The sequence below is a fragment of the Podarcis erhardii genome (assembly GCF_964252035.2).
Source record: "Podarcis erhardii genome assembly, chromosome: 1".
In the NCBI taxonomy this organism is placed as follows: domain Eukaryota; kingdom Metazoa; phylum Chordata; class Lepidosauria; order Squamata; family Lacertidae; genus Podarcis; species Podarcis erhardii.
Window position 1 is genome coordinate 112,938,186 of NC_138497.1, and position 11,468 is coordinate 112,949,653.

Sequence of the window (11,468 nt, forward strand, 5' to 3'; positions counted from 1 at the left end):
GCAGCCCACTAGGTTTCTTTGGTGTGCACAGAAGGCAGGCAGAGCACGCCATCCCCCCTCCACCATGCACTTGGCTGCATGCAAATACTTATCACCTGTGCCCACCAGGCGAGGGCTTAAATGCAAGGCTGGCAGAACTAAGCATTACATGCATCTCGGTGTAAGGAAAGCTCAGTGTCTCAGTTTTCTTTGGAAACAGAAAATGCACTGTATGTGTGTGCATGTGTATGGTTAATGCTATTCTAGCAGAAGCAGCTGATGGGGCCTTCTTGCACACATCTGTGTGCAATATGGTGGAAGGAATATGTTCTTAGAAGGGGGAAGGCATAGCTCAGTGACAGAGCACATGTTTTGCAGTGCACAAGAGTCTCAGCTTTAACCCTGGCACTTCCAGTTTAATGATGATGATGATGATGATGATGATGATAATAATAAATTTATACCCCGCCCATCTGGCTGGGCTTCCCCAGCCACACTGGTCAGCTTCCAAAAAAAATATTAAAATACTGTAATACATCAAACATTTAAAGCTTCCCTAAACAGATTTAAGCGACGGAGGCCTGATCTGTGCTGCCAGTCAAAGTTGGAAGTACTGAGCTACAGGGGACCAATGGTCAGACTCAGTTTAAGACAGCTTCATATATGAATGCTGGAGGGATGGAGTAGGGAGAGAAACATAATTTTTGTCAATAAAACTTTCCAGTGAAGGCTATGGGCTATTTACAAGCAAGTAAATAGAGGAGACTGCTTCCTGCCACCACCACCAGAAAAAGAAAACCCATCAAGGGCTAATGCCTTAAATTCTAGGTTTTGGCTGAAAAATCATTCCAATACCAGAAAGTAAAAGGCAGCACCCCTTACCACATTTTTCATGGCAAACTGGCTGTCTGTCAATGTTGGAGGAGTGCAGTAATACTAAAACAAATGTATGGCCAGGACCTACTAACAGATGGCATAAAGCAAGAACCACCATATGGAGCACAGTGTCCACAAGTATCCCTGGAGGTTAACTGAAGCTGAAGCTCTGATCAGCAACAATTAGGTATGAAATATATAATGGAGTACAAGCTCTTCCAGTCCGTCCCCTGCTTCCCTTTCAGTGACAAAGCATGGAAACAAGCCGCAGCAGACAAAAAAGGGTACAGACCAGCTTCCAGATCCAGCTTACTATCACAACTGCTTGTGTGATTTTGCCAACGCATTTGGACATTTATTGATTGTGAGTATTATGCAGCAAACATCACCTTACATTGTGCTAGTCAAATCAGGCGACGACATGCACAAAGCTGGACATCTCTAAAAAGATATGCTATTTCCCAACATCCCCTTTTCCGTTTCACAAATGTTATGTATGAGACACCCACTGTCAAATTAATTCAGGCTCTGCCCATGGAACTTAAAAGCTACATCCACTATAATAAATAATATATGTCCAATAAAATATTTAAAGGCCAAAGTTGATATTTACATGAAAGCAGGCTGATTTGTGGAAACAGTGTTTTCTCTCAACATTGTTCACTAAATTTTTCATAGGAGAATAATCAATGGAGACAAATATAGAGAGGCGCGAATAAAGAAGAGGGTAGGCAACCAATGAGCTTCTCAAAAGAACTATAATAATGTGTTGGCTCGACTCCTTACATACAATCGTCGTGAAACAGACTCTATAATTCAAGAGGAATTATAAACCCAACATTTCAAGGCTGCTTTAAATGCCAAGAAGGTCTGCATACTGTCGTGACAAAAACAAAGCGATTAAGAAAAAAATCTTAACAGAAAATAAAGACTTCAGATAAATAATCAAGAAGCCAAGGGCTCTCCCCCAACAATCATTTATTTTCCACACAATGAAGACATAATGGCTGCTCATTTGTTCTGGCAGATTCAGTCATGGTCCATCAACGTAGCATAGCACCTCAGTTGTGGACGGCTGGAGGAACAGGGGGGTGGGGTGGGGTACAGGGGTGAGGAACCTGTGGTCCTCCAGCTGTGATTGAACTCCTACTCCAACCAGCGGCAGCCAGCATGGCCAATGATCAAGGGTGATAGGGCATTCAAGTCCCAACAACATCTGGAGGGCCACAGGTTAACCACCCCTGGTGTAGTAGATAATGTCAGACTTTTGATCAGAGATCTGGGTTGTGCGGCACTGGACCTTCTCTCTCAGGATTAAGAGAATAAAATGGGCATATGTTCTAAACTCCTTGCAAGAACAGCTGCCCACAAATGCAAGATTAATATTATTCACAGATATAGCACTGCCATTGCCCCTGCAGCACTTTTTTTCTGATCCTACGCGCTGCATTGCCACATGGGTTAAAAGAACCCTGAGGACCTTCTTGGCAGGAATTCACAAATGCCATTGCTATTGGCAACCAGGATTCTCTTCCTGGTAACAGCTTTGTGGACAAGCGTAAGACAAGAAACTCCTGAATTAGTCACATAACACAGAACTCACAAGGCGCGGGGGGGGGGGGGGAGAGGAGCTCTCACTTTGCAGGAGACAGATTCCCTGCCCCAAGCCCAGGCTGCAAGACACATTTTAAATGCAAAGAGCAATCTGTTGCAAATTCGTGTTGCTTCTCCCTGTACATCAATTCAGAATTTTCCCATTCCTCTGCCCTTGGCTAAAGTCTTGGTCCATTCTCTAGTAATCTCCTACATCGACTACTGCAACCTTCTACCCTTGGTCTTCCTATCACAGCCTTCTCACATCTATCAAAAACTCCCCTGACAACGTTTTCCTACACTGACTCCACAAGACACACCCCTTCCTCAAATTCTGTTGCTTGGCTTCCAGCATGGACTCCATGCCCTTACCTTTAAAGGTTGTCATGAACTTACCCACTCTAGTTTTGGTTTTTATTCCTGTAACATACCTGTTTAATAATAATAATAATAATTTTTACTTCCACTCCCCCATTTCCATCCTCAGCTGCCTAAAGGTATCTTGCTTGCTAATAGGGCTTCAACCATCCTCCCTCATTGCCTCCTGTGCTAAAAGTATCTGCTTGAATATTCATGCAGTGCTACCTTTCACTCTTCACTTCTCAAAACACACCTTGTTTTGAAACCTTTGGTTTCAAATCAGCTGTAACTAAAGTTAGGTATGTATAACACCATTTGCTCACGTTCAGCTCTTCCTACCTTTGTCTCTCCCTTCCCACCCACCTGTCTTATTTTAGAATGTGAGCTCCTTGCTGGCAGAAATAGGTCTGATGTTTCATTTATAAAATCATGCAATGCATAATGCATAACCCAAAATAATAAAATTAGGGTGGAGACACAAGAGTGCGCGATCTTGTTAAATTCTAGGTGGGAATTCTAGGCAAGGGGGAATTATTCCCCAAGTAACCTAATTGGCATAACTACTTTTGATACAATTCTAAAGTGCAACCATTCCATGGGCAGATGAATGATGTTTTGGTTATGACACAAGATTAATCCTGAGAACAAAGGACAAAAATGAAAGGACAAGACTGGGACATCAATTCAGAAACACGTGACTTCACGTGTCTGATGCAAGCAATTTATAGTATTTCATTAATACCAGTGGTAACAGAACTGTGGTGTGCAAGGTTTGGTATTGGAATATGTGAAATATCTAGAAAGAAAATTTAGCGGAACATGAAATGCACGTTTCAAAGAGGTATAGGCAATGCAATTCTATTTTGTCTAATCAGAAGGAAATTCCACTGACTGCAGTGGGACGTAAGTGTGCACGAGATTGCAGCTTTAATTTATTGACTCTCCTATATGCTGGCGGTATAAGTGTATTCTTAGTTAAATAAATGGATGCCAACTTCAATACAGTATTAGTCAAGCTTGGCGATTTCAAAGTTTTAGCACTGTTCACTTAATATGTTCACTTAATATGTTCAAGCAGATCACTCTCTAGGCTAGGGCATTTTTTTTTTTAAAGCAAACTAAATATTTCACAGTGCAAATTACCCTAGGAAAATTACCCTAATTTGAAACAAAAAAATTTCAAAGGCAAAATTTCCCAGAAATCCCACATTCATGCCTAGAGGAGGGCTGCCTTGCTGCTTCCCAGCTATAGTATCTGAAATATCTTTGAAGACAGTTCCATGAACACTTTCCAGCACACATAAAATGTCCCAGCCAGGCCAAGCTTGTACAGAGGCGCTGTTTGTATATACTGGCTTTTTTTATATCATGATTGTGCATGCTGCTGCCATCGTTTGCATCACCACAGCCCCATTTCCCCCCCAGTCTGCCACAATCATGCTAATCCCAGGGGTCACAAACACTGAGCAGCACCCACAAGAAGCCTATTGTTTACACAAAAGGTGAATCCTGCTTGGCCAACAATGTAGCAGAAGTCCTGTAGATGCCCAAGCTACTTGAATGGGGGTCTCTGGGGAGTGGGGATAATAAATAATAACAATAACAATAACATACCCCACCCATCTGGCTGGGTTTCCCCAATCCTTAGTACAGTGTCAAGGTTTCAACAATGTGAATAGAGGCTGCCAGCTCAGAATCCAAAATAATGTGCCAACAGGTAGACGTAGAACTTTAGGTCCAATTAAAGTATTAAGAGTAACCAAAATCCCCAGAGAGAAGATGTGTTCAGTTGGGTTGTATGCCGACTTTGTGTGTACCCCAACTTATGAGGCAAACTGGGGTGATTGTGGGAAGGTTCTCATCTCTCGAGTGTAAAATCTGGTTGTTAACAAGGCATCTAGAGACAGACCACAGACTCTCCAATCTTCTGTATAATACCCCCAAACACGGTTCAAAATTACCGGTAGCATTTTCCTTGGAAAATACTTTCCCACATAAAAGCAGATGTGTAGCAGCAACCCCTGTTTGGAAATATGTGGACACAACACTGCACCAGATAGTTTTCCGGGTCACAGCAGTTCATCTTGGCAGTGATGACACTGCTGTTATATCTGTCAAAGGCAGCTGAACTTGTGAAAATATTGTCATTTAATAATGTACCATTGCAATATGTAGAAGGAAAGGGAGGGCTCATGCTCAGCACTCGAAATGTGCGGTATCAGCCTGCCCCAGTCTGGTCCCTCTCCAGATGTTTTGGACTAAGATGCTCATAATCCCTGACTGTGAGCCATGCTGGGTGGGGCTGATGGGAGTTGGAGTCCAAAACATCCAGAGGGCACCTCCTTGCCACATCCTCCCCTCTCGAGATCTACAGGCTTCTGCAATTACTGGTAGTTTGGTTTGTTTCGAAGAAGAAGAAGAAGAAGAAGAAGAAGAAGAAGAAGAAGATCAATTGTATATTTTGGGGGCAGTGTTAGAAACTGGGATAGAAAAGCTAGGAGCCAAATGGCTCCTGGGACCTGGGTTGTGGGCGCTAAAACAGAATGTCTAGTCGCCATTGGGGGACACACCACTTTTTATTTATTCTTTTCATAAGCATAAACTAATATGTGATTCACATAAGTGGCACATTGTTAATACCATATTTTTAACAGAAATTGTTAAAACATGTTTAACAAGTGTTTACAATAAAATATACTTCAGTTTTCAAAACACTCTACTCTTTATTGTTAAACTCCTTAACATATTTGTCTATCCTTAACATATACTTTGAGGCTTCAAAGCACAAACATTTCAGTAATCCTTGAGTGTCAGCCAGGTGCAAAAAAAATGGCATCCAGACCTTACCATCCATTTCTAATACTGTTTAAATTGAGTAGAGAATGTAAATCCTGCTGCCTTCCAGTAGATCAGATCCACCTGACATTATATCCATCCCACAGAACAAAAAGCGGTTCCTGACCCCTGCTCTCTATCATTTATGAATAAATTAAATAATACCAGTACCAATACAGATCCTTAGTGGATCCAACTTCTTACCTTCCCCTGTTTTGCAAACTGCCCATCAACTGTTTCCTGTTATTCAACCAGTTACCAATCTGTAAGAGTTGCCCTCTTTTTGCAATGCTAAGTATATTCATGAGAAGCTTTAACAAAAGCTTTCTGGTAACTCCAAAAGGCTGCCAGAGCAGAACTTCCCTTTGTAGAAGCCATGTTCATTCATTCTTTGCAAGGCTTATTCTTCAATGTTTTTAATCATTGTAGCTTCAAACATCTTTCCACCATTTTACTTGGGGCAGATGTGAAGCTACTAGACCTGTAATTTCTTGGATTCACTCGAGATCCCTCATTAAAAGCTGGTAATAATATTGGATATCTTTCACGCCTCTGATAAGGAAGCTGGTTTCAAGAACAAGTTGTCTAATTTTTTGCTAGAAGAGCCAACAGTTTCACATATGAATCCTTTCAAAAAGCTCAGGGGTTTGCCTCTACGCTTGATAATTTACTAATTTTAATGTACTGATGAACAGAATTTCATCTAGTCATTTCTATTTCACTTTTGTTTTATTGTGCCTTTCTTCAGAAAATTGGGTTGAGAACTATTTAACATCTTCCACAGTGAAGACAGATGCAAATAATTAATTCAGTTTCCTTGCAATTTTCCTAATTCATTCACCCATCTGTTGCATAATGGTCTAACTGCTTGTCTGATTTTCAATACAATGAAATAAATTATCAACCTTAATGTTTTCAGCAATATGTCCCTCATATTGCATATTGCATATGTCTTAGTGTCGGTTGACTCCCCTGTCAAGTTTTGTGATCCTTTCTATTCTCTTCATTTGGCTAACATTCAGTCTTGCATTTAGGCATTCTAGCTGAGATTCCTGCACTGCAGAGGGTTGGACTAGATGACCCTCGGGGCCTCTTCCAACTTTACAATTCTGGGATTCCATGATATGATTCTGTTACTGTAATTTTAAATAATCTCAAGAGCATCCTTTTGTCCATCCTGAGCCTGGAACCAACATGTTTAAATTGAAAAAAAAACCACAAGTCATAATATAATTTAGGAGGTGTGTAACCAAAGCACAACCGCTACAAAGACCTTTTAAAATTCACTGTTTGTTGTCCATGGTCATGTATTTGGCATCCAAATGTGACTCTAATGAGTAAACATGTTTGCTCCCCTCCTCTTATTTTAGCCACATTTTCAAGAGGTTTACAACACCACAGCATTAAAAGCAACAATTCTTTTGCTCAAGCTCAATGCAACTTAAACTGCTCTGTTTATTCTCCATGGAATAAAATGGGAAACATTTTGGAGCTGAAGCATCTTAACTGTAATAGTTTAGTCATATGATTATATGTTTCACAGGAATACCAGCTTCCTTAAGCACTTAAAGAAAGTGCCATGGCTTCATTATGTAACAAGCATCTAGTTGAACCTGCAGCTATGTTCAGTTGTCCCTGGACTACAACTCCCATCATCCCTGCCCACTGGAAATGATGGCTAAGGCTGATGGGAGCTGGAGTCCAACACAATATGGAGGGCCCTCAGTTGGCCATCCCTGCTCTGAGGAGTTATGGCTCTACTTAAGGCTTAAATAACAAGGATCTGAAGGAAGTACAAATCTACAGGCATCTTAGTTACAAACAAGGATTCTCAAACAAAGCTTTAATCACCAATTGCTATGGTACAGGAGCATTTGCAATGCAAGGCTGATTCTAGAAACAAGCCAGAAACATCACATTTCTGCATACGCTACTGCCAGGAGGGGAGGGAAATGACACATTTTCTTGCTCAGCAGAGTATTCTGAAAAACAAGTGAGCTCATAGATTTTGCTAGTCATCAAAGACGTTTTAACATACACTAGCCATTTCGCACCAGCACAAATTGACTGAGCTAAGCTTAACAAAACAGTATTACCTTGGAAGCTAAAGACTAAGCTAGCACATCTTTTTGGATCTTGACCTATTTCCCTTAAAAACAACAACAACACTGCTGTATCCAAAGAGAAAAAAACAAGGGAGAGAAAGCCAACAAGGGGAAAGGGAGAGAAGAAGAATTCTGATTAGAAAAAGGAAAAATACCATTATTTGGCATTAGAAAATGCAGACAGAAACATCAGCAGCCAGTGTTTCATTTTTGCAAATTAGATCACCAATGATGTATCACAAATCACCAGATGTGCAACTTCCTTGTTGGATGTGTCATACTCTGCACATATATTTGAACTCATGCCAAGTGAGAGCACAAGATCCATTAAAACAAAAAAATTATAAAATGGTGAATTCAAACTCCAACTGATTTTCCTCAGTATACAATGTTCAGGTAAGAAAGCTCATTTTGAGCAGCAAGAAATCCCAAGACACTTTCATCTTCCTTCTAGTTAAACAACATCTCTCCATCTTTTTTTTAAAAAAAGGAGTCTTCCGTGAGTAATACAAAATATTTCCCTTTCTGCGGATAGAAGGGAATGGTTGAAGGAATATCACATCACAATACACCAATGGAGCTGCTTTCAATATCAGCTTTAAAGTACAGTATAGCAGCAGCTGCTCCAGGTCTGCTATTAAATCCCCATAGAGGGAAAGGAACAGCAACTGGAGGGCTAATTCACATCCCCAAGAGGCAAGGAGGCTGCTTCATTAAACACACAGTGCCAAGACCCCCTCCTCAGCAACACTATCCATAAATAACAAGCAGCACATGCATGGTCTAGGCTAGGGCCAGTCTTCTGGGAAGAGGAAGGGAGACTGCGGGATTTAAAGGGGAAGCAGAGGCAAAAGGACCAGAGAGAAATAAGGGAGTCCACCCAAGTGAGGAAAGCAGAGGGGAGCTTTGGTGTCAGTGTATAGGTGCAGCTTTAGAGAGGAAAGGGGAGGAGATGATGCACATACAAACAAGGCAATATGATGAAATTAATGGTGTGAATAAAGAAATAGATTGCATTATGGGGGAGGGGAGAGAGGCATGAGGCAATATTGGGAGGGGAGAGGGCTTGTGCATTAGATGCATCCCACTCAGTGCCGTAATTGGAGGGGGTGGGAGCCGTGGGTTTTGCCCCAGGTGAAGCCTCCAAAGGGGAGCTATTGACGCTCCCATCCTGGGGGAGGGGTGTGTGCCAAACTGGGTCTTTGACCCGGGTGAAATAAAGCCTAGTTTCATCCCTGATCCCACTGAAACTGCATCCTCCTGTTCCTGGGGAGAACACGCTGTCCTGTTCTTTCTATGTAGCATTTTAAAAAATGAATGTCGCATTTGCAGTTGATGTAAATACATTTTACCATCCTGATCGCACTCATCCTTCTGCATGGAAGAAAAGAGACGGGTATAGTGGCAAAAGTGAAAAACGTCGGGTGGGGGGCGGGGAGAGAGGGGGGGGAGAGAGAGAGATGGATGGATGGATGGGGATGAGAGGAAGCCGGTCTGGGCTTGCCATGTAAACTCTGCGAGAAAGCGAGGAGGCCGTCTATAAAATTGGGCAACCTCTCCAAGCAACTCGCCAGCCACTCCAGTGAAACCGCGCTGTTCAGGCAAACCCCATACAAAACATAACAAAACAACCCGATGCGACATTCCCTCCCCAGATCTTAAAACAGGGGTGATGTTGTGGCAAGCTAGCGAGGGCAGATCTACTACCGCAAGCCCTCCACGCTAAAGAGGCGAATGCACGGTCCCCAGGCGGGCTACTTACTACGGATGAACGGCATAAGGCGAGAGCAGAGCAGCACGCTGCTAAATACTCATCATCATCATAACAACAATCCAGATCAGAAGGTTAAAGGGAATGAATAGGTCTTTCCGTCCACTCATAAGGGCGGAGAGAAGGGCGGAGAGGAGGGAAAGAAATGGGGTGCGACGCAATACGGGGAAAACTGTGGGTGCTACGTGGGGGAGGTTGTTTTTTTCAAGCGGGAGCCTCGGGGTGCAAATACTCGCATGTTGCGCGGTCAGAGTGCGGGGAGGCGTACCTGGAGCAGCGGCGGAGGAAGATGCCTCCGCCAGGGCGGCTCGCTGCGGCTGCTGCTTCGGAGGGCGCCTGGCGAGGTCGGCGGCGCCGGTGGAGGCTGCGGAGCCCGGGCGCCCCTTCAGAAACAGCAGCAGCAGCAACCCCGACGCGGCAGCCAGCCCCCGGAGCGAGAAGGACGGCGAGCTCCCGCGAATGCCCGGCATGGCGACCACCAGCCAGCGGGCAGCGGAGGCATATTGCGGGCCGAGGGAGGGCGGCCAGAAAGGGAAGGAGCGCAGACGCCCCGGCCGGCAGCAGCGGAGCCGCGCGCGGCCACAGGGTCTCCCGCGCGACGCCAGTCCCCCTCACGCGCGCACACTCCCGCCCGCCCGCCCCTCACGCCCACGTGACGGCCAGGAGGAGGAAGGCGCCTCGGCCCGCCTCCCCGCTCCCTCTCCTGGGCTTCACTTTGCAGAGCAGGCGCCCAGTCCGCACAAGCACGCCTCCCCTTATTTGCCCCACCCCACAGGGGCACCGCCCAGCCCGCCTTCTTCAGAACCGGGGGCTCTGCTGCCGTGTTCCTGCCTCCCTCCCAAGCAGCAAGGGGCCTTGGAGCTCTCCCTAGAGCAGGCACCCCCAAACTCGGCCCTCCAGATGTTTTGGGACTACGATCCCCATCATCCCTGACCACTGGTCCTGTTAGCTAGGGATGATGCAGTGGCGTAGCGTGGGGGGCGCAGGGGGGGGCCAGCCGCACCGGGCGCAACATCGGGGGGTTAGGGTTAGGGGCGCAAATCCACGGGTTAGGGGGCGCAAATTACTTGCCTTGCCCCGGGTGCTGACAACCCACGCTACGCCACTGGGATGATGTAGTCCCAAAACATCTGGTGGGCCGAGTTTGGGGGTGCCTGCCCTAGAGGCAGCCCGCCCTCGCTGAGGTGTGGCCTCTCCGTGACTGGATGGGGGTGGAGGGTGTTGGCGTCTTCTTCCCCCTAGCAACAGGGCTTGCGCCTCAAAGGTGCTCCTGGTGTTTCCCAAACGTGGGTCTCCAGAGTGGTTGTGGGTTTTTTTTTGGGGGGGGGGGACTACAACGCCCATCGTCCATGACTGCTGGCTTTGCCAGTTCGGGATGATGGGAGTTCCACTTGACTATTGTTTTGCAATAGAAAAGTGTAGGGGGGAAATTGAGAAGAGGCATGCAGACGGGCCTGACTATGGGATGTGCTATTCACACACGTACTCCCCACCAGCATTGGGATTACACTGCCAATGCTTATGTCAAGGAAACTTGAGAAAGATAATCTTACCCTGTAAAGTAATTCTTAAACTGATCCACGGACTACTGGTGAATGACAGAAGCAATAGAGAGGAATGCTACAGAGACCGAGACTTCTTTGAAGTGTCAGTTGCAGCCATGAACGGTAGTGAAAGCTGAATTTAAATGGCTTCTTTTGCTCTCAAATATAGCACTGAGGTGAGGGGAAAGGGGACGGCTACACACGGTCCAGTTTACAGATGCTCAAATTCAGGCATGATTCCTGTGTAATGGTCAGTCATCCAGCGGAAGGAGTGAGAAGTGCTCCTCCGTATGGCAACATCAATGTGCTGGAGTTATTTACCATGCAAGTTGCCTGAGATAGCTGTGTCTTGACTGAAAAATGCCTGTGGCTATGGGGACACGTGCAAACCTAGCACCAACCTGA

At 45.0% G+C, this 11,468-nt stretch overlaps 1 protein-coding gene across 2 annotated transcripts in view; it reads right to left on the minus strand.

Moving 5' to 3' along the window:
- Positions 1-10,138, minus strand: part of FAM171B (family with sequence similarity 171 member B) — a 30,175-nt gene extending 20,037 nt beyond the window's left edge. Inside the window, exon 1 of one of the 2 annotated variants that reach the window (XM_081871290.1) lies at positions 9,788-10,138. In XM_081871290.1, coding sequence (XP_081727416.1) covers positions 9,788-9,989 — 202 coding nt within the window. In that variant the 5' untranslated portion in view covers positions 9,990-10,138. Of the gene's footprint in view, positions 1-9,510; positions 9,622-9,787 lie in introns of those variants that run through there. The other variant, XM_081871291.1, reaches the window with a different exon arrangement.
- Between the last annotated feature and the right edge of the window lie 1,330 nt (positions 10,139-11,468).